This window comes from Microtus ochrogaster, chromosome 7 (assembly GCF_000317375.1).
Source record: "Microtus ochrogaster isolate Prairie Vole_2 chromosome 7, MicOch1.0, whole genome shotgun sequence".
Lineage (NCBI taxonomy): Eukaryota > Metazoa > Chordata > Mammalia > Rodentia > Cricetidae > Microtus > Microtus ochrogaster.
In genome coordinates, this window is record NC_022014.1 from 60,750,732 (window position 1) to 60,773,016 (window position 22,285).

A 22,285-nucleotide genomic window follows, 5' to 3' on the forward strand; every position below is an offset into this window, starting at 1 on the left:
AGAGAGAGAGAGAGAGAGAGAGAGAGAGAGAGAGAGAGAGAGAGAGAGAGAGAGAGACACGCTAGAGCTCTCTGAGATCACCCTGTGCAAGAGCTTTCCACAGCTGGCTCTGCCTGTCTCTCCACCACTCCAGTGTGACAGACTTATTTTTCTTGTCCGCCGAAAGCAAGCGGCTCGTTTACTCCCTACACAATCATTCTAGTGCAACAGCTTAAGGAGTGAATACCTGTGAGACGCTCCCGTGTCAGGGGTGTGGCTGAGTGGGATGCGACCACTCCCAGAGGACAGAGCCTAGTGCTGCAGCGTAGGCTCCGGCCTCCGGCTGCTTTGTTTTTTCTTTATCCACCCGCCGAAGGGCCGTGTGGAATAAATGGGGCACACGCCATGATTCATGCCTGAGTTTGCCCTTTTAAATCATTCATAATACAAACAGTCATTACCATCACTTCAAAATCATTAATAGGTTAATATCTGGAACTCAGATTAAATGCAGAACAATGTTTTAAAATTTGCATAGCACTGGGGAGCCTTGGAAATCCATGGAGCCAGGAGTCCATGCCTGGATAAATATGCCCTGGAGGCTTAAAATAAACACAATAGCCATGGAGTGGAGAAAAGCAGGAGGGGCCGCCTCTGGGAGCTGGCAGGGGAGGCCAGGATGGGGCAGGGGAGAGAGGAGAGCAATGATCATAGGTAATGTTGGTATTATTTTTTCATGTTTCCTATATTTTTAACTTTTCTGCAGCGCGAGCAGGATGGAAGGTATCAGACAAGGTGCCATTCAGTCACTTGGTGACATAAGGTGGCCATCCTGCTGCCTCTCTTTTCTGGCTCTGGGCTTTTGAGCTTTATTTTACAATGCGAGCATCTTAATGCTCTGTGATGTACAATGAGGGGGTACCGGCAGGTGTACAAATGCATTTGCTTCTTAGGAGAAAAAGCAGAAAAAGCCCCCTTGTTATTTTTTTAAAGCTTGTGATTAAAGAGTTCCCTGTCCGCCTCCAGTTAATCTGTCTAGAGCAGATTATCCTGCGCAGGCCCAGATTCCTCTGACTGTGCTTCAGGCCACACATCCCCCTACCCCGTTCCCATTGGCTGACTAGTGGGTCAGGCCCATCGCACCTTTGCGTCTAGATGGAAACCAGCTTTCTGCTCAGTTTGCTTTGGTTCATGTCACAGACTCCCTGGATGTCAGAGATCAGTGTCCCCTCCCCGACCCTGTGGATGACTCCTCCATGTCCACCCGGGACCCACTTCTCTGCCCTTGCATTCCCAAGACAAGCTTCTGATCAGTCCCTTAGGATCCTTCCGCCCTGACAGCTGTCCTCACCCTGGCCTGAGGACTTCATTTAAAGAGGTTTCCTTCTCTCACCCAGGTCACCAACTTTTGCTCTTCCTCTTCCAGAGTGTTCCTCAAAGATAAAGGCCCAATTCCAGCTCAGATTCATCCCTGCAGGTTCCCACAGACCCCCTTGCACCAGCTCCACCATCTTTCCCTTCTTTCCTCAGTCACTGGGCTCTGTGAGACCTTCTCTCTGCCATCTTCCTCAGCTGCCTGCCAGTAGGCTCGGCACCCATCCACCTACCCCCTCTCTAGCTTACCTGAGCTGCAGGCCACTCCCTGGACCTGGCTCCCCATCTCTTCTTATCCCTTCCTTGGAAGGCTCCCCTCACCTCTGGGTTGGGTATTCCCCAGTTATGTGCTGCTCCCACTCTCCAGTTTTGGGGTATTGCTGGAAACCTCTGTATTCTTGTACTCCGATTCTGGGGTATTGGTGGTACCCTCTGTATACTTGTACAGTTTCAGTAGTGTGTTAAAATTGTTGGACGGCTTTTCCAAATGCCACAGGAGTGTGTGGGCTCCCCAAAGGCTTGGCCTCACATTCCTTTACACTCTTGCTGGGTGCATCCAGTGAGTGTGGATCTACTCAATGAATGGTGAAGCAGGGGTGTTCGTAGGTGATGGGGATACCAGCATGTCCAGTTTGCTGAGAATAGAATCTACTGATCCTTAGAAATATCTATTACATATGAGTCCTACCTGTGTGTCTGCTACTCTGGGAAATTTCTGCAGTCAGATCCAAGTACAGTCAGTCACCCTTGGGCATTTTATCCAGAAGGAGTTGGGAGTATTAGGCTGTCTGAATTTCAGGACTCAAAACAAAAGAAAACAACAAAAACCAACCCACAATATTAATAAAAATAAAAAATACTCACACTGCTTGTGGCTCCTTAAATTTCCCTACTTGCTGAATGTGGTACATGAGGTCCCCACCGTTGACATATTCCATGACGAAGTATAACCGGTCCTGTAGACCAAGGTTCACACGTGAGTAGGGCTCCCCCGGGCAGAGTTCATCTGCTTTGCTTTCTCGTTAGCAAATTCGGGACGGCACTGACAGATCTGCTCTTACTGCTTAAATGGATGTGTCTGAAAATATATCTCATGGGTTAACTTGTAAATTACAGAAACTTAATGATATTTGGTGGGGGGAAGGGAGCACCATAAATGGAAATTTTAATCAATGTTCTTTTGCCTCCATAATGTGCTCAAATATTGCCTCTTTATAAAAATTTTCTCTGTCACTGGTACGCTAAGTGCTGGCCCCATGGAGGGCATACATCACTGAGCAAGTAAGTCTGCATATTTATGAGGGCATTATGCTGGGACAGATGCGAAAGGCCAGGGGATTTAATGAGGAAGTAACTAACAGCACAACAGAGCACGGTAAAAGCTGACCTCCGCTCTATTCTAGAAAACACCCTACTTTGTCAGCGGCTACTAAACATTAAACTGCAGTTTGGGGAGGGAGAGAGGATGGATCTGGTGCTAACAGCTGGAAGTGGCTTCAGGAGCTCCACTCTCTGGCTTTAACACCATCTTTGTTTCTTTGCTTTGCAACTTTCCAGGGCTGCACTAGCATGCATAGGGTCAGGGAACGGGTTGGGATTCCCTTCTTCCTCCCGCCTTGCCACTAGCTCTCTCTGGCACTCCAGGAGGTTTGGAGCAGCTGACAGCAGGGGTGGGGAGGGGGGGGGGTGCGGCAGGAGCTGACCAAGTGACCAGTGCGAGGCTGACACCCAGTGGCCAGTGCTGGCTCTGCAGCCTCAGAACAAGTCGTGCCCACAGGGACGCCCCGTTTTGAGACTTTGACCGTCCAAAGCCATTTAGGTGTCTCCCAAGATTTTAAAAGAGGGGACATAATCACGTATCAATTCCTGGCCACAGGGGACTTACAAATGAGGTGACAGACAATGACAGCTGTTGGAGGAGTGAGACCACACAACTGTACCTCATTTAAAAGGGGGGCTTGGAGGTGGAGGACACCTGCCTGCGCTGTCACGTGGAGGCTGGTGTATTCTTCTTCTTCTTCTTCTTCTTCTTCTTCTTCTTCTTCTTCTTCTTCTTCTTCTTCTTCTTCTTATTATTATTATTATTATTATTATTATTATTATTATTGTTTTTTCTTGAGACAGGGTTTCTCTGTGTAGCCCTGGCTGTCTTGGAACTCACTCCATAGACCAGGCTGTCCTCGAACTCACAGAGATCCGCCTGCCTCCACCTCCCAAGTGCTGGGATTAAGGTGTACAGCACCACCCTGCTCATTGTGGCGTATCTTAATGTGTGTTCCTTTGGTGACTGGAATCCACAGAGCTTTGGTAATACAAACATTTTTTTTTTCTTTTTCATTTTACTCTGTGACAAAGGTTACAGAGTTACTGGGGTCTTTTATAAGGCACTTTCTCCTATAAAGGGTCAGATAGAAGATACAGGTTTCTTTGTCTCTTCCAACTCCTCATCTTGGCCTTCACAGTGGGGGTGTAGCTGCAGGTGATGGGGAAGTGGATGGATGTGGCTTCCAGGCGCTAAAATCTGAATTTCACACGGCAGGAAATACAGTCTGGATGCATTTCTTGTGACCTTTTTCACAGCTCATGGGCTGCAGGACAGGGCACAGCTTGCTCTTCCTGCTGTGTCATTACAGGGACATGCTCCTCAGGAAATGGGGTATCTTGGCATTCCAATGCTGTGCTTGGCAGTTGGATCAGTGGTCTTTAAAAACAGGGCTGGCCAGGCATGGTGGTACACACCTTCAATCACAGCAACTTAAGAGGCAGAGGCAGGCAGATCTCCGAGTTCGAGGCCAGCCTGGTCTCTATGGCTGTTTTGTGTATGTCTTAGGATAGGGCCTGCATGAAGAAGACCTCTTTCTTACAGCCACTGCTGGAACCCTAATGAATACCTGGGTCCACCCATGTGCAAGCCCTTTATTTACAGTGGTTTAGTATTTGTATGCAATCCATGCACTTGTGCCTACTGATGCAAAAAAATCACCTCTCAATTACTTATATCTAACATAACGTCAATGCTACTGCAATGTAGGATAAGCTACTGTCCCTAAAGGAAACTGAATTGTATCATCGGGATGAGAGGGTCTTGAGACCATGATCCAGCCTCCAGGTAAGAGGGAGAGCATTAGTCAGAAGCCACGGTCCTTACCACTGTCTGGAAACAGGAGTGCAGCTGCGTCAGGAATGGGGGCTTGTCGAGCAGCGCCAGCACCCGCTTCTCCACCATGGTGCACTCCACGTCATCATCCTGGATCACCACGTCCTTCTTCAGGATTTTGATGGCGTACAGCTCCTCTGTTCCCTTTCTGTCAGCGAGCATCACCTGGGGACGGAAGGAGAGAAGGCTCAGCACTGGTGGGCAGACACTGGTCCTGGGAGTGGGTGCAGGGGCTGTGAGGAACAAGGGCAGGAGGCAGTTCAGCGACAGCGGGTGCAATCGGTGCGTGTGAGGTGAAGAAGTCCTCAGACATTTTCGTATGGTTTTATCATGGGTAGTGTGGCAACAGTGGCAGGTGGGAGACCCTGCAGAAGCTAAGGTCTGTTCTAGCTTCAGTTCTGTTGCTGGGATAAAATACTCTGAACCCCCCCCCCCCCGCCACCAATAATTTAAGGGGGAAAGGATTTATTTAAGTGTACGATTCCAGGTTACAGTCCATCACCGTGGGGAAGTCAAGGCAGGAATGTCAAACACCTAGTCACATCACAGTCAAGAAAGACATGGATATGTACATGCTCCCTTGCCTGCATGTTTGTGCTTGGCTCACCCTTGAGCTGTTAGTGAATGGTGCTTCTCACAGTGGGCTGGGTTTCTCCATTTCAACTAACTTTGTAAGACAATTTCCCCTATACATTCCCATAGTCCAAACCAATAGACCATCCCTCATTGAGACTCCATTTCCAAGAGATTCTTGGTTATGCTAAATTGACAACAAAAGCTAGCTATCAAGGGTCCTTAGGTTATTGGGGATGTGCAACACCCTCAAAGGGCACTCTGGGTACACGGCCACGTTCTTTTCTTGTTTTGTTCCCTGGTTGAGGAAATGATGATGAAGTTTATTCCAGCACACATTCCTGCCGTGAGGTACTGTCTCATGAAAGGCCCAGAGTAATGGGACCACTCAATCATGAACTGAAACCTCTAAGGCCATGAGCCAAAACAAACCTTTTCTCTTTATAAATAAACAGCTTCAGATAATTCAGTATAGTTATAGAAAGCTGGCTAACATAGACTCTTCATTTGGAGTTTTCAAGCATTGTAAGATACTACAAGTAAAAATTCCTTCATCATCCATACTCCTTTTTAAAGTATCCAGGTTTGTAGACAGTGTAGGGTATTAATATATAAAGTTGCTATTTTGTCTAATAATTGGAATATTTAATATTCTCTAATGGGATTAGTCTGGAATTATCCATATTCATGTTTTCGGGAAACACTCTAAGAGTAAAACGTAAGCTTTGCAACCTTGAAGGCCAAGAAGACAAAGAAAAAGAAAAATCCGTTCACGGATCCATCACAAGGTTTGCAGCCACAGAGGCCAAACAATGGTGTGCAGACTGAAGTCCCCAAGGCCCCAATGTAAGGTCTCACCATGACGATCACCCAGGCTTAGGGCAACGTCACGTGCATTTTCTAGCTGTGAAAATTAATTATTCTGCTAGCATTTTGGAGCATGCCTTCTAGTCTGAACATTAGGAAATGGGGACACCACAAACTAACTCTCTGCAGCTTTTTGGGTTTTGTGTACGTGTGTTGTGTGTACACCCACATGTGTGTGCACACACTTGCATGTAAGTTCACTGAGGGACCACATGTGCAAGTTCATACTGGTTTAAAGGCCAGAGGATAACTTCAGGCACAATCAATCACCCTTTCTTTTCTTCCTTTTTTTTTTTTTTTTTGTTGTTGTGAGGTAGTGTCACTTGCTGCACTTGAACTGGCCAAGTCAAGTAGGCTAGGTTAGCTGGCCAGTTGGGCCTCGGGATCCCCTTGTCTCCAGTGCGGGTCCTATACATGCACGCCAGCACACCTCACATGGGCTCACGTCTGTTTGCAAGTACATTGTTGACTGAGCGAGCTCCCCGATCTCAGCACAGTTGTTCACAAAGATTTATTTTATTTCTAACTACGCACATATGTGTGCATGTGTGTGGTGGAGTATGTACGTGTGAGCCCAGGTGCCATGGAGGCCAGAGCTGCTGGATTTCCCAGAGCTAGAAATACAGATGGTTGGTTATGAGTTGCCTGAAGGGTGCTGGAGACCAAACACAGATTCTCTGGAAGGAAAGCAAGTACTCTTCACTGCTGAGTCGTCCATCCATCACGACAGCTTTTTTTTAATGATGCCCGAACATTCCCAAAACTGTGCCTATGTGCTCCAATGCTGAGCAGGGCTGAGGCAATGACTTACACAGAACGCCTCCCTTCTTACCTTCCCAAAACTCCCCTTCCCCAGCACCATGAGGAAATTGAAGTCTGTGAGTTTCACTCTGTCAAGGTTGTTGGATGGCTGCTTCCTGTCTTCGGACGGGCTGATGACTTTGTTACCAGCAGGGCCGAGCTTGGCTTTCTGAAACAAGCACAAACACAAAAAGTCATCTGGCATCTTTCGTCCCCCATGAAGGAGTGCCAGAAACCAGCAAGCACACGGCTAACACGCTGGATGTCAGCTATGAGGAGCGGGCGGTGGGCAGAGAAGAGGAATGGGAGGGTGTGGCTGATCCTCGGTGGCTGTCCACATCCCCTGGGGAAGATCTGCAAAGCGAAAACTCTCCACCTAGTTAACAACTCCATACACGCAACCCGCCCAGGGCAGGCGAATTCTGATTCTGGGAAGGAAAGCTGACCTCTTGGGGGTTGTTAACATAATCAAGCAAATGAGACTGTGAGTGGATGTTTTCCTTAGCTGTGGATTTTGTAACAAAATTAATCCATACGAAGGAAATTTGTAGCCAGGCAGAAACGACAGCGGAATGTTCTCCAGAGAGGAGCTGCCTGATTGGTGAGCTCCGAGGATGATTTTTTGCTACTTTCAAGAGAAGAGCCAGAGCAGGGCTTGTTTGGTTAAGGATTGGATTGATGTAAAGAAATAGCTCCTGGCATCTGGCTTCCCATCAGCCTGGAGGATACCCAGGATGCTCTGCTACCAGAAGGAGTTTGTGTCACAGGAGCCACGCCACACGACAACCCCGGAGGGAGCCACTGGTGGCGGGCTCTCACGGAGAGTCCCATTCTCACTGCCAACCGGGAAAAGGAGGAGGGCTTGGCAGAGAGAAAAGGCAAAGGAGATGCCGTGGAAACTGATGGTCAGTGGTCAGCCAGGAAGCCCCTGAGAAAGCAGAGCAGTCAGGGAGGGGCCAGCGTCACATCCGCTGCCAGACTTAGCACTTGGAAATGTCTGCTTGACAATGAGAGTGCGAGCCAACGTCCTAGGGCTGGTGGTTCTTCCACAGCCTGGGCTCAGATTTCAAGGGTGAGTGTTACTGCTTTAGATCAGTGGTTCTCAACCTGTGGGTCTCAAGCCCTTTCACAGGGGTCACATATCAGATACTTACATCAGGATTCATAACAGTAGCAAAAGTATAGCAATGAAGTAGCAGTAAAAACACTTTTACAAAGGCTGGGGTCACCACTACCTGAGGAACTGTGTTAAAGGGGCACAACAGTAGGCAGGCTGAGGAGCGCTGCTTTAGATGGAGCGCCTCCTCTTCCTCAGGGCCACAGACCTAAGTGTGGGTCTGAGCTCAGTAGCGGGGCAAGGCTCTCGCTCAGGTCAACACTTCTATGGGTAGGTGTCTCCATCATTGTTCTACTGCTGGGAAGAGACATTATGACCAAGTCAACTCTTACACAAGAAAGCATTTAAATTGGGGGTTTGCTTCTAGTTTCAGAGGGTTAGTCCATTACCACTGTGGCAGGGGCATGGCTGAAACATGGTGGTCCTCGTGGTACTGGAGCAGTAGCCCAGGGTTACAGCCTGATCAGAGAGGCGGAGACAGACTGGACCTTGCATAGGTAGACTTTTGAGATTTCAAAGCCCACCCTCAGTGGCAAACTTCCTTCAGTAAGGACACAGTAAGTACCTATTCCAAAAGGCCACACCTCCAAATCCTTCTCAAATAGTGCCACTCCCTGGTGACTAAGCATTTGAATATGTGAGTCAATAGGGGCTATTCTTATTCAAACAACCACAGTAGGCCAGTGGGTAGATAGCAGAGGAGGTAAGGAGGCCTCCAGGAGGTCTCACTATGGACAGATGCCTTGGCAGGGCTGGGTCCTAGCTCTAGGGAAAAATGTGTTTATCATTAAAGGTTTCCCACATCAATGAAGACAATCCCTCACAGACAGGACCATGGACCAACCAATATAGGCAGGCCCTATGCTGCATTAGGTTGGGAATGCAGGCATGACCAGTGGAGGCTCATACTGCTCAGGAAAAGTCTCCCTCAAAGTGCAGCTCCATCAGAGATGGCTCACTCAGTAGTTTGGGATGTAGGTGCTAAACTCACAGAGGCCAGTGTATGGGTTCCAGGTCAAGACAAAGGCGGCATCATTAACTGTACTCAAGATGGAGAGCTGGCTGGTGGGGGCCCAGTACATGGGTGGAGTTAGATTTCACCCCTGCCCAAACTAGCCCCAAGGTATAAATGACCAGGTATCTTTAAGCATGTGTTGCCATTCAGAGTGGCACTGCCCACTGTCCTAGTTTTCCTACGGAGCATTCTGGAACCATCTCCATTCTGCCCTCTGCAGGCCTTGCTGTGCAAGGACACCCAGCCATCTCTCCTACTGAGTCTTCTAGGGCAACAGGAAGACCCATAAGTATTTCAATGGTGCTGGTCTGGGCCTGCCTTTGGGCAAGCTCCACTCATAGGCAGAGGGGTTTGGAATCCTATGGAGTTCAAGAAGATAGCCAGGGATACTCAGCAGCTATGTAAGGTGTGTGTGTGTGTGTGTGTGTGTGTGTGTGTGTGTGTGTGTGTGTGTTGGGGGAGTGTAGGGGCAGTCCCAGATGCCTTCTAGGAAGGTTGCTGGCCAGAGACCAGATGCTGTGAACAGCTGGCTTTCTCTTCTTCCCCAGGTCACATTCTAAAAGGCATAGCCATCCCATAACAAGCTCTGCTTCTGAGCCCACAATCTCTTCCTCTTGGTTTTGAAGGGGTTGCTTGGCAACTGGCTTCACAGCAGGACCCTGAGACCTGCCTTTCCTGACTTGCATATTGTTGACATTACTCTGGCTGTCGTGAGTGTGGCGCAGACTTCACCAGAGTGCAAATCGAATCAATATCTCTGTGTGTGTAGGGGTACAGCTGGAGCCCATTGCCACCTGCTGACATTCTTGACTACAGCAATGTAAACAGGGACCAACATGGGCAGATGCCCTGCTGGGGTGAGACCAAACAGGATTCAGATGGCAGCAGAGGCAGACAAGAGGATGAGTGCTCAGAAGGCCCCTTCCATTTTCTGCCCGGTGTTGGCCCTCACCACAGGGCAGGCAGATACTGGCTCACGCTTCTGACCCTTCAGACCCATAGCTAGATGACCACCTTTAATTTACATACTGGCCAGCTTTGGGTGTTTTGTTGCAGCAACAGGAAATGGACTACGACTCCCCATGGTCCTCACACATGCTTCCTGTCTTCTCTGCACAGGCTGTGTATGTCCCCTGGGCCTCACAGTCTCTCAGGGGAGAGGATGGCAGGAGACCAACCGGAGACTTCAGCAGCATCTAGATTTCAAGTCCCTTGTAGGGTTGGGCTAAAATAGGTTAAGGCAGTGGTTCTCAACTAGTGGGGGTTGAACGACCTTCTCACTGGGTTGCATATCATAAATCCTGCATATCAGATATTTACATTATAATTTGTAACAGTAGTAAGATTACAGTTTTGAAATAGCAACGAAAATAATGCTATGGTTGGGGTTACCACACATGAGGAACTGTATTAAAGGGTCACAGCATTAGGAAGGTTGAAACCACTGGGCTAAGGCAAAGGTTTATAGAAAAGCATGCAGTTGGGCATGGTGGCTTGAATCCCACCACGCAGGAGACAGAGGCAGGAGGATTTCTGAGTTCGAGGCCAGCCTGGTCTACAGAGTGAGTTCCAGAACAACCAGGGCTACAAAGAGAAACCCTGTATTGAAACAAGGCAAAGTAAAACAAAACAGCATACAAATTATTCAAAAAAGGAAAAACGAAAACCTTGATGTGTGATGTTGTAAAGTGGAGCAAGGTAATTCTAAATGCTAGAACTTTCCATGCTCTCGTCTTTTGTCCTTAGTTGGATAAAGGTATAGCATGCGTTGCTGGCTTTGATTAAAATAACTTGCACCTGGGGAATTTGAGGTCTCCAAAAGATGGCACCTCAGCATTTGTCTACCCTGGCTTCGTGATGCCACCTGGATTTCCAGGCTCTGAGACTAGCCAGTGTCCACCCCTCATGAGGAAATGAGCTAATAACCAACTAATAATGAGCCTCATTTGGAACTACAGACGCATTGTGTAGCCCCTGGAGGGCTACAGAGTGAGCCGAGGGCAGGCAGACCATACAACACGAATCTGAACACGCAAGCCCAGATCCTTGCACGTCGGCATCTGCTGGAAGCGCGTCATGGGTATATAAGTGGCCCCTCCTGAGTCCAAGACTTGTCTGGACAATGGGAGGGACTCCTTATGCTCATTTCATTGATGCAGGGTTTTCAAATTAAAACCAGGATGGGGTTTCATGCCAAATGACCTGCATCGTGGGGTGCGGTGGTGCAGTGCTGAAGTCAGTTCCAGCACACACAGGAGGCAGAGCCAGCTGGACCAGGAGTGCAAGGCAGCCAGGATTATATGAGACTCTGTCTTTGAAATCCATAAAATGATATCACAACAATAATAACTTATGCTAGGCACATGAAGGGCAGGTTGGTGGGAGACACACATTTCTATCAGGTTAAACCATTTGCAGCAACAGAGCTAGGATAATTTGACTTTTGGTGGCAGCGATGGTGGAGGTCTAAAGTTAGTGCCAACGACACCTTGCCTTGCTTGAATTGTGTGCAGTGAGAGTGCACTAGCTTTGTTAAACAAGCAAACAGACGCCCCCCAAAAAAGTGTTGGGGTGAGTGTGCTGCTGTCATCACTTGTTGGCTCTCATGCCACGCCTCTTTGCCTGGAAATTCTGACAAGAAGTTCTGGTTTATCCAAGCCCTAAAATCCACATTGCAGTATGAGCGTAAGTTTCCCAGTGATTACTTAGGTGATCTCTGAGCTGCAGGTCAGTGTGTAACTCCCCTCAGCCCTACTTTAAGTGATCTGATTCATACTTGCTTTGTGACTGTGTCTTCAATAGAAGGATTTCCTTGCCTTGGTACAAGTATGGCTCTGATGGATGTACTTATCAAAATTATTTTGCAGTGTAACATAGTGACTGCCACTGAACTCAAGAGCTGCGGAAGGGTCTTCCTACTTCTGACATTCCAGAGGTGCACAGGCCAATGGTGCCCAACCACGGAAGCACATGAACTGTCATGGATTTCTCTTACATGTTTTTCTTTTTCCTCTCATGATAAAAATGCCCTGGGCTCATTATCTGAACCCTGGCAAGGCATTTCAGCACCGCTCCACAAAGCAGGAAAGGATTAGCAGAAGCAGTTGTGCCGTACAGAACCTTGCCTTCAAGGTAATGTATTTACTCATGCACGCTCAGTAATGGCTCAGAGCAACTGAGTGCTTCAGAAGCTAATTGCGAGGACTTGGGGAGGGATTGCTAGGGGGATCTGCCAGCAAGGTTAGTGCCCGTGTTTCCAAACAGCAATGAGTCCTGACAGGTAGGCCTGCTACTCAGTTGCTAGGCAACAGGTTAAAAGGATGCTACTTAATGGGCATTACAGGGTCGTGGGCAGCACAGCAAAGTACGTAGAAGCCTGTTGTTCTCTGGCTAGCTCATTTGTCATTATTGGAACAGAAGCATGCTGCCCCACCAGGACCTTTGTGCTCTCTCCCTCCTGTGACCCACATCGGCACACCCACTTTTCTTCTAGTCTATGACTTAAGCCTCCAGTCCCCACTCACCCTGTCAGCTGTCCCCGGAACCTTGATCCCTGTGGTTTGGGTTCCTTCTTGGTCTTCCTGGTCTCTTTATGCTCTGTGCTCTGGTCACCCCCTCTCTGCACTGGAAAGCGCGTGAGCTCCTCTGCCGAGCTCTCTCTGGTCTATCTCCAGAACTTAGGACATGTTTGGGGCTTGGTGTACCTCAACTTCTCTGTTCATATAACATTTTCTAAAAGGCAGAGTTATTGCTTCTTGAGATAAAGTGATATATGTTCATTTTAGAAAAATTTAAGGTGCATACTGTTTTTCTAAAGGAGAAAAAAGTACCTATAATTTTCTCAGCTAGAGACAATCACTGGTAATATTCTACAGACGTACGTCCTGCAATCTCTCGTTCTCACTCCATGTTCAGCAACACAGAATTCCACTGTAACCCACATTTCCTAGCCATGTGCTAGCGGGTTCTCACCCTGCTGTCGGACACCTCGGCTGTTCCTGGTGTCACTGTTTCTAGAGCAGGCAGATGCAGCATTTTCAGTCTGAATCCCTCTCTTGTTTAGATTCTCTAATAGACGTAGAGCCATCAAGTCAAGGGGTTTGGATGGGGCAAGGCAGCTGGCACCTACTGCCAACTGTACAAGGACAGACAGGAAAATCTTGTGGGAGAGGGGGAGACACTCATTCCAAAAGACAGGCTTTGATTTCTTTTAGGACATTGGTCTATGGTATTGGTTGGGACTTTCAGCAGTGTCCTTTCAGATCTGGCTTTGGGACCATCTTCACGCAGGTGTAGAAATGATGTCATCTTCTCCAAGGTCATGCACTAGAGCAGCACCCCTGGGGATGCATAACCCCTTCACAGGGGTCGGATATCAGATATTCTGCATATTAGATATTTACATTATGATCCATAACACTAGCGAGATTACAGTCATGAAGGAGCAATGAAAATAATTTTATGGTTGGGGGTCACCACAACATGAGGAACTGTATTAAAGGGTCATAGCGTCTGTGTGAGGTCGCACTCATGCTATGCTCAGCCTCACGCATGCTCACGAGGCCTGTGGGCTCCACGGTTGACATACTGATAGGAACGGTCTCTGGCGGTGGCATGGCCTGAATGTTTCACCCATCCGCCCCAAATTTACATGTGGAGATTCTAACTCCTAACATGACAGTGTGAGGAAGAAGTGGGGGGGGGATGATTAAGTCACCAAAGGTCCACGGTCACAATGGGAGGGTCACATGTCATGCTTTCTAGGGAAACAGGAACAGGCATCCATCTATGATCCAGATGCCAAATCCGTGTCTGCCCTGATCCTGAACCTCCTAGGCTTGAGGGCTGTGAGCAATGGGTCATGTTTGCAGGGCTCCTGGCCTGTGTGGGTTACAGAAGACGCCAACAGAAGGAAAGTTCATCTGTACAGAAAGTGAACAGCCGTCCCCGGGGCAGGCCACCTCCCTCGTTACCCACTCTCTCTTGACTGTATGCTCGTGTTTATGCTCTTGGACTTTGGGGCCTGGATGACTGTCAACGCCTGCTGAGTAGTTTTCTTCCCAAGCTGGGAGTCACAGATGAACAGCAAGCAAATCTCCGGTGTGTACTAGCCGCCCTGTCCAGGATCACAAACTTTCAGCCCTGGCAGGGTCCCAGCGGAGGCCTAATCTGCCTATGATGAGGATGTCTGCATGCAGATGAAGATGTATGAACCTTGGAGATGGTCCCCAGGCCCAACTCCACTGCCTCCAGCCCTTCACAGGTTTGGCTGCTCATGCTATGGAGAAAGGGAAGGACACCACTTTCTCCCAAACACAGGATCCTGCACCTGCTGGCTCCTGTGCTCCAGGTGACCCCAGAATGGGTGTCACCAACCTCAGGAGGATGACAGAGCAGTTCAACCTCTAAAAGAATTTGGGGCCAAGGGACACAGGCGCCTCAGGTTACAGATGAGATAGATCTGAGGGACATTTCTTCCCTTGGTTCTGAAGCCCCAAATCATGCTTTGAATTAGCACTCTCCCTGCCATAGCAAAGGTCAATACATAATTCTGACTGCTCAGCCCAAATACTCTCTGAAGTCATTTCCCACCTCTGATGCCGTGGCATGACGTTCAGATGAATGAATGTGTGACCATGATTTAGAATGGCGGGCAGTGGCTGGGGCGGGGCTCTGGGGTGCACTTTTTACTCTCGTCCCATGTCCTGCAGATTCTCAAATCGTTTATCCTCACCTACTAATGACCTTTGCCATTTTGATAGATTTGATTTTTCAGCGTTGGAGCTCGAACTTGGGGCCTCAAGCCTTAGCGGCTTAGATACAATACCTATGACTCCTTGCTAACTTATCAGGGTAGCAACAGTAAAACGTTCCTGACGCATCTGAATTAAATCACCAGTCTCTCCTGTGATGTTTGATGCTCTAAGTGGCACAGGCAAATAAGGCTGCGTTGCCAACATAGTAGGTACTTTGGCAGCAAGGCCCAAGGGCAGGGGACACACGGCAAGCCATTTCTGTAATTTCCTTCATGGGAACTGGTTTTATGGGCACATCCACTCAGGTGGCTGCCACTGTTAAAGTCAGGAAGTCCACAGGCCTTGACGTTGTGGCAACTGAGTCATACACCGAGGGTGGGTGGATGGGTGGGTGCGGGGAAGTGGGGCCCAGGATCGATTACAGCTTTTCCTGGTGTGGACAACAATGCTTGGTTGTTTTTTTCTGCCAAGCCTTATGGGTTTCTAGTAGCCATTATGCATGCTGCTTTCTTTACGGTTATCTGTTTTCCCATGACGTGCTTTGATTCATCCAGTGACGGATGACATGCTTGTTAAGTCGGCTAATCTCTTTTTCACACATGTATGAGGAGTATTTTGGTCTCCCCCACTCCCCCGCCCCATCAGCGTCTCCTATTTCCTTCCCATTCCCGCTGATTCCCTCCTCTTCCTGGCTAGGTTTCCTTTCCACTGCAAGTCTATCTCCCTCTCTCTTTGCCCCTTCCTTTTTTTGGGTGACCCAACTGAGTTTGATTAGAGTTACAGGAGCTTGGGCACCTTAACGGTCATTACTCCTCCTACCCCCCACCCACCAGTTACTATTAACTGCCAGTAGCTCTTCAGAGAGGGTGCAGAATCGTGCACCCCACTCCCACCAGCCACTGTGAACCTAACTGCCTCTGGCTCTATCTCCTCAGGGGAAGCAGCCTGACCCAGAAGCAGCTCAAAGTACCTCAGCTGGCAAGTGGTCCTAGCAAGGGCATTGCCCTTCGCTTCCCCCCTCCCCCCCATTGCTATGGGAGGATCCTGTTTGAAGATCCTCCCAATTTTAATCTTTTCTGGGTGTTTCCACCCATGAAAATGCAGTTCTTCTCCCATTGGGACTGGCAGCACCAATTCCTCCGATGCCCACTTTAGGGAACTCCTAGTAAGGGGGGGGGGAAGGAATGGCTGAGACATTTCTCATCCTAACCCATTTCTTATCCTGCCAGGGTTTGCCACCACTCAGGCTGTGCAGGGTCGGGAGTCTCATGTTTCACACATACAGTCAAGTAAATGGTTTTCCAGACTGTCAGCAGCGCGGGGACTTCTCTGGGCAAGCCATAGACGGAAGGAGCCAACAAGACCTACGAGGCGCTTGACCGCTTCTCTTTTTAGCACCGTGACTGTTGTCTAAAATCAGGAGCAGCTGGGAGCATGAAATGCCTATTTCTTTTGTGGTCCCTTTAGTTTCCAAGCAAATGGAGGACCCTCGTTGTTTGCTCCTCGGACCGTCTGTATTCAATTAAGATGCAGGGAGTCTTTCTTTTGTGAGTCTTTACCGCCCTCTTGTGGTATTTAGCTCCTGGAGCAGTTGCAGAAATTTGCCTAAGGTTCATGGTGGGTAAGCTGTGGCAGTGGAGGCCCAGTGAATACTGCAAAGTGGCACAAAGACTGCACCTGGTCCATCTTCCCAGAGGGGACTTGCAGCACTAAGGTGCTTGCCAAGTGCTTGCCCAGGACACGACTTGTAAAATACATAGAGGTTGTACAGGCATCTTAACTTACAAAAACCTGCAATCCCCGAACAATTATACATCATTTTGGGTCTTCTGAATGTTCTAAAACTTCTGCTGCGCCACAGAACTGAGAATGGACTGGTAGAGAGAGGAAGGCAGTGGAGAGGCCAGGGACCCTGGAGTGGGCCGAGAGCCGCAGCATCCGCTTTAAAGACAGAAGCAGACAACAATCTGCGGGATGACGGGAGATGATGGGTGTCACAGGAGGGCGGAAGTCAAATGAATGAGTCTCTACTGGGTTCAGCTTGAATTGGAACGTGCACAAGAAGCCGCCTCCTGCAGGTAAATACTCAAAGCTGCCCAAGCCAGGGCTGACCCTGAGGCTGGCTTTCTTTTTCCTTCATGGTTGGATGGACAGCCGTGAGAAAGACGAACAGAGCACCATACCATACCCCACCCCAAAGGGGCTTGAACCTGTGCTTTCACACAGAGGTCTTTGTTTCTGCCTTTATGAGTCTGTCTCTGATCCACTTGTTCAGCTACTCAAACATAAACTTTTTCTAAAGTGTCTTGAAGGGACAGGAGCAAGCATTTTTGAAAGGAGAGCCATCTGCTATTAAATTTAGCACAGAACTGAAAATATTCTGTTTAAGCCTTTGTTCGTCGAACATTTTAAAACCATATGGTTTTTTAAGACCCAGGCATCTAATCATAGCTCCATGAGGCACCTGCTTCCAGGACCAGTTACAGCTGGACTTTCTGTGTTCTTCTCTGGGCTTCACGGCCATCGGCTCACATGGAGGCTGGGGACGTTCAGGAGTGGTCATAGACTGGAATGACACTTAGGATATCCTTAATTGCCATGGGTCTCAGCTTTGTCTTCTGTAAAATGGACTGAAATGCTACCTCATCGCAGATGAATGGGATCTTCCATTTCTACTGGCTCAGCACTAGAAGCTGCCCCGATAGTATCCAGCCGTAGCCCTTCCAGGTGGCAGGAAGTATCAGAAGAGATTCAGGATAGTGGAGATTAGGAAACAAAGTCGCTGAAGGGCTACTCCTTGAATAGGTAGACTCAGAAAGGGCCAAGTGGTTCTCCTGCCAGAGTTGATCTTCAGAGGAATGGGGGGATTCTGGAGGAGAAGTTTCAATGCAAGACCAGGGTGTAAATCCATACCTTTTTCTGTGTCTGTTATATGGGGGCGCACCAGTCTGGTGTAAGAGACTGCTGGGGGTCACTTTTTTTTATGTGGATCACTGTCTGGGGTGTCAACTTGTTGCAGGCTGCAGCAGAGAGGAGCTAGCTGAAGCCTTCGCGGCTTCAATGGTAGAGAGCCTCAAACGGGAGAGGAAGGTGGGCAGGCAGAAGGTTTGCCACAGACTAGATGTCCTGGGATTCTTCAGGTGTAACCCACAGGCCTTGAACGTGGCCAATGGAGATGTATCGGAGCGTTACCATGACCTACATGGGTACTCACAGGCTACTGGGGACTGGAGCTGTGTGGGGTGCAGAAAGAATAACCCTGATTAAAAAAAAATGAGACAGTGGTGGCACTCCCTCATGCGGCCAATCACTGATGGCTCTTGCTGAGCCCGAAGGTCCTGCTTATTTCTTGTAGCCTCTCAGCTAAGAGACACACACACAGCCTCTGGGGCCAGTCACGGGCTGGCGGCTGACAGATTTTCATAAATGCCCACAGGGTGAAGATTAGTTAGGGTCAAGTGAGAGCAAAGCCGCTCTGAGGTGTGGGGGAGTGACCATCCTCCAGTTTTGCTTCAAGGTTGGGGTGCATTACCCCAGCACGGGTGACATTTCCTATCTCAGGCAGATCAAGCTGTTTTCCCCCTAGGGCTCATCATAAAAGGACACAAGAAATACATAAAATAAGAGCAAACACAAAACTTCCCAGGAGGAGGCGCTGTGGTGCGACCATGTGACCGGAGTCACTGGACTTCTCTGTCTCAGGTAGGAGAAGTGGAGTGAACCACGGTCCAGTTGTTGCTTCTATTTGCTGTGGTTTAGATGTGAAATGTCCCCCACAGGTTCATGTGTTTGAATACTTGGTCCCCACTGGTGGCCCTGTTTGGGAATGTTTTGGAATGTTAAGGGAGAGCCTTAATGGAGGACATGGGTCAGTGGGGATGGGCCCAGCCCCGCATCCTGTCCAGCCTCCGTTTCCATGTGCAGAGGCAACATGGCCAGCTTCCTCATCCTGTTGCCGCCATACCTACCCTATGATGGACTCTAATCCCTCAATAAAACTTTCTTCTCTTAACTCACTTCTTGCCAGGCATTTGTCATTTGTCATAGCAGTAAGAAAAGTCACCAACATGGTACCCAGCATACAGATGGGAGCTTCGGATCCAATCGGAAGAACAGCTTTTGAGTTTCCTTGAAGATGGCTACTGAGGAAAATAGCATCTCAGACAGCCTCTTGATTCCCACCTCCTGGAGTAGGGATGCGGGCAGAACCCAGGAACAACATGGAGATTTTGTTCTAAACTTTCATATTTACTCATTTAACCATACAGGCAGCCTTGCAAGCTTAAGACGTTTTATCTCTTTTATATTTGACTTGAAGAGACGGAGGGGAGACAGGCCAGCCAAGTGACAGAGTGCCAAGGCCACACAGCCAGGCAATGGCAAGGCTGAGCTATGTACCAGGAATGTGGCCCTTCCTGCACTGTACCATGCTGGAATACTGTACTATTCCTGGAATACCAAGGTGAGAGTCAGTGGCCAACCAGTAGCGAAGAGGGGGCAGAGTTGGGAAAAGCGATCAGTTTACCTGTGGGAGGGAGATCTAGAGAGGTGATGGCTTTGCCCCAGCTCTTTCCCCCTCCATTTTAAAAATATGAGTATGTGCGTACATGTATGTTTGTATGTCACACCTCCAAGAGATTTAGGGAACACATTCTGGACCAACAGACGGACATCCAAGCAGGAGTCAGGAGGTGAGTGCTAGGAATTGCTGAGAGTTGCTGCCTCTGTGTTAAGGGCAAAAGACATGGGAGCCACTAAATGCACCAGGTTCCTGGCCCAGACACTCTTTCAACCTAAGCAGGTTGGGAAATGTCACCGTCACCTATATATCACAGTGATGGTCTCAAAGGGTGAGACCCTAGCTATGGGAATAAGCAAGAGCCCCCAAATACTCATGAGCACCCCGACACAGGTTCCTGAACCTCATTTGAGAACTCTCATTTTGCTTTTTTTTTTTTTTTTTTTTTTTTTTATAAAGTCTCACAATGTTCCCCTGGCCAGACTGTAACTCATCATATATAGAACAGGCTGACGTTAATTCACAGAGAGCTGCCTATTTCTTCCTCCCAACTTCTGGGATTAAAGGTGTGTACCATCACACCTGACTTAAAGAACTACTTCTGTTATTCTTAATTAAGTAGACGTGTGTAGCCCTGTGTGAGCACGCACGTGTGAGTCCCCTAACATGGCTGCTGGGACTGAACTCAGGCCTTCGGAAAGAACCACAGACACACTTAACCACCGAGTCAGTAACTCCACATTCCCTATTGAGATTCCCAAGGCCTCTCTGGTCCTACCATGCCATATCACCAGAGTGGTTGCTGTGGGCTTCCCCTCTGTATGCTGGGAATATGTTTTATTACCATTGGCTAACAAAGAAGCTGTTTTAACCTATGGCAGGGCAGATAGAGCTAGGGGAAAACTAAACTGAATGCAAGGCAAAGAAGGCAGAGTCAGGGAGACACCATGTAGCTGCAGAAAGAGAAAGACGTCGGAACCTTACCAGTAGGCCACAGCCTCGTGGTGATACATAGATTAAAAGAAATGGGTTAATTTAAGATGTAAGAGTCAGTTAATAAGAAGCCTGAGGTAATAGGCCAAACAGTGTTATAATTAATATGGGTTTTGTGTGATTATTCGGGTTTGGGCTGCCAGGAAACAAACATGCAGTCTCCATCTATGAGGGGCAATGGTTTCCAGCTGTGAGTCTTGATTAGACCCGGGAGTTGAAGTCACTAGCAACGGGGCAAAGAGGATCTGTAGCCTGAAAAAGAGCCCTGCTCATCTAGGGGACATGGGAGGAGAAGAGCGTTCTGCACTGTCTGAGACTCTGGGGTCTTGTTTAGAGAGGGAACTGAGGTAGTGAAGATCTCCCATGTTCCACTGCGCCACACTCGACCTCCAGGGGAGGTGCCTGACATAGACAGGGCAGATGCACGTGACCAGCTAGAAACTGCCAGAGTCCCTGACTTCTGGAATCACAAACGGCGTGGGAAAGAAGCTGGTCTATCTCTGACATCAGATTCATGACCCATGTGGGTTTTACCCAACTGCTACTGGGCTCTGGGCATGTAAGGGGTGGGATGCTCTCTGACTCCGAAATGACTTTCTGAAGGCTTTCTGCTGAAGGCCTCCAACCACCCCCGGAGATAGGTGTGTCTAGCAAAGAAGTTTGTAAGAAGCTTGAGAATTACTTCAAAGTTTACATAGATTTAGTGTGCGTGTGTACATGTGTGTGTATGTGTGTATGTGAGCACACACACACATGCTCAGAAAAGTGGGTGCTGCAGGCAAGAGCAGAGGAGGAGGCAGGAAATAAGAACCATTTCAGACAGGAGAACAGAGTCCTTATACCACCGACTTTGCAAGTGTGTCCCTTCTAGGCTGTTCCTTCCCCATCAACATAGATGATTTTAAATACCCTTCCCAGGTCTTCCACTCCAAATTCTGCTAATCCTGGGATCCCAAAACTTCAGTAGAGGATCAGAGGGCACAGATTTCAGGCTTTTGGGACCACATACTCCCAGAAGTGACTCCACTTTGCCCCAGCACCAAAGCAGCCTCAGGCAAAATGCTTATGGAAATGAATGTGGCCCTCATTGAGAAAACTCTATTTAGGGACGTGGAAATTTAATTTTCACCTAATTTTCATTTCTCACAACATTATAGTTCTTTGATTTGAGGGTAAAAAGACATTTCAAAACAAATTATTCTTAATTCACGGGTCATACAAAGGCAGGAGGTTTGGTATGGGTCCCTGTTTGATCCATTGATTCCCCTCACTTCACTGCAGCTCTAGCTGATGAATCTGCTCACTGGTTAATCAATGGGGTTTGTCTTCTCAATCAGCACCTCTGAGGATGTAATGAGTACCTAGGACTCTGATTAACTGCAGATTGATTCGGTGAAACGCAGGGTGAACTCTCAAGTCTCCACCACCACGCCTACCGGGCTAGCCTCGATCGAAATCCTTACCTCATCCTGGCAGTAGCTCACACTCCAGGTATCTGGCTTGGATCGCATATTGGTGTGTGTGGTGTATGTGCGTGTCTGTGTTCATATGTGCAGACAAATGTATGCACACGTGGAGACCAAAGGCTGATGTCATATGTCTCTCTCAGTTGCTCTTCGCCTTATTTGGGGGGACAGGGTCTCTCATGGAACCTGGAGTTACTGATTTGACTGACTGGCCAGAAAGTCCCAGGCTTCACCACTCTCACCCTGCCCCATGCCAGGCTTTTTATGTGGGTGCTAGGGATCTGAACTCAGGTCCTCATGTTGGTAAGCACTCTACCAACTAGTCTACCTGTCTTCCCAGAACCACATAAGCTTTTCTGTCACCGGGCTTTTGTTGCCTTAATTCTGCTGAGGTATCCGAAATAGGACCATAAAGAACCGTCAGTGTTTTTATTCTCCACGTTTACATTTGTGCCAAGGGACATAATCCCCCCATTCCCCTTTTCCAGTTGCTATAAATAGCAGGGTGCATCATCCTCACTCACACCCTGACCTCCTATGGGTACCAGAGCCTGGGTACACAGGGAGAGCTGCTTCTAGCATTGGGCTTGTCCGCTTCCTCACCCCGCAACATCCACCCACAAAGTCATTCCTATTACACAAGGCTTTTCACGCTACATTAGGGCTTT

General features: G+C 48.5%; 1 protein-coding gene across 1 annotated transcript in view; it reads right to left on the minus strand.

The window, feature by feature from the left end:
- Prkca (protein kinase C alpha) overlaps window positions 1–22,285 on the minus strand; it is a 235,614-nt gene that overhangs the window by 42,416 nt on the left and 170,913 nt on the right. Inside the window, exons 8-10 of the mRNA XM_026780073.1 lie at window positions 6,783–6,920; window positions 4,502–4,675; window positions 2,218–2,309 (exon numbers count right to left, since the gene is read on the minus strand). Coding sequence (XP_026635874.1) covers window positions 2,218–2,309; window positions 4,502–4,675; window positions 6,783–6,920 — 404 coding nt within the window. The remainder of the gene's footprint in view (window positions 1–2,217; window positions 2,310–4,501; window positions 4,676–6,782; window positions 6,921–22,285) is intronic.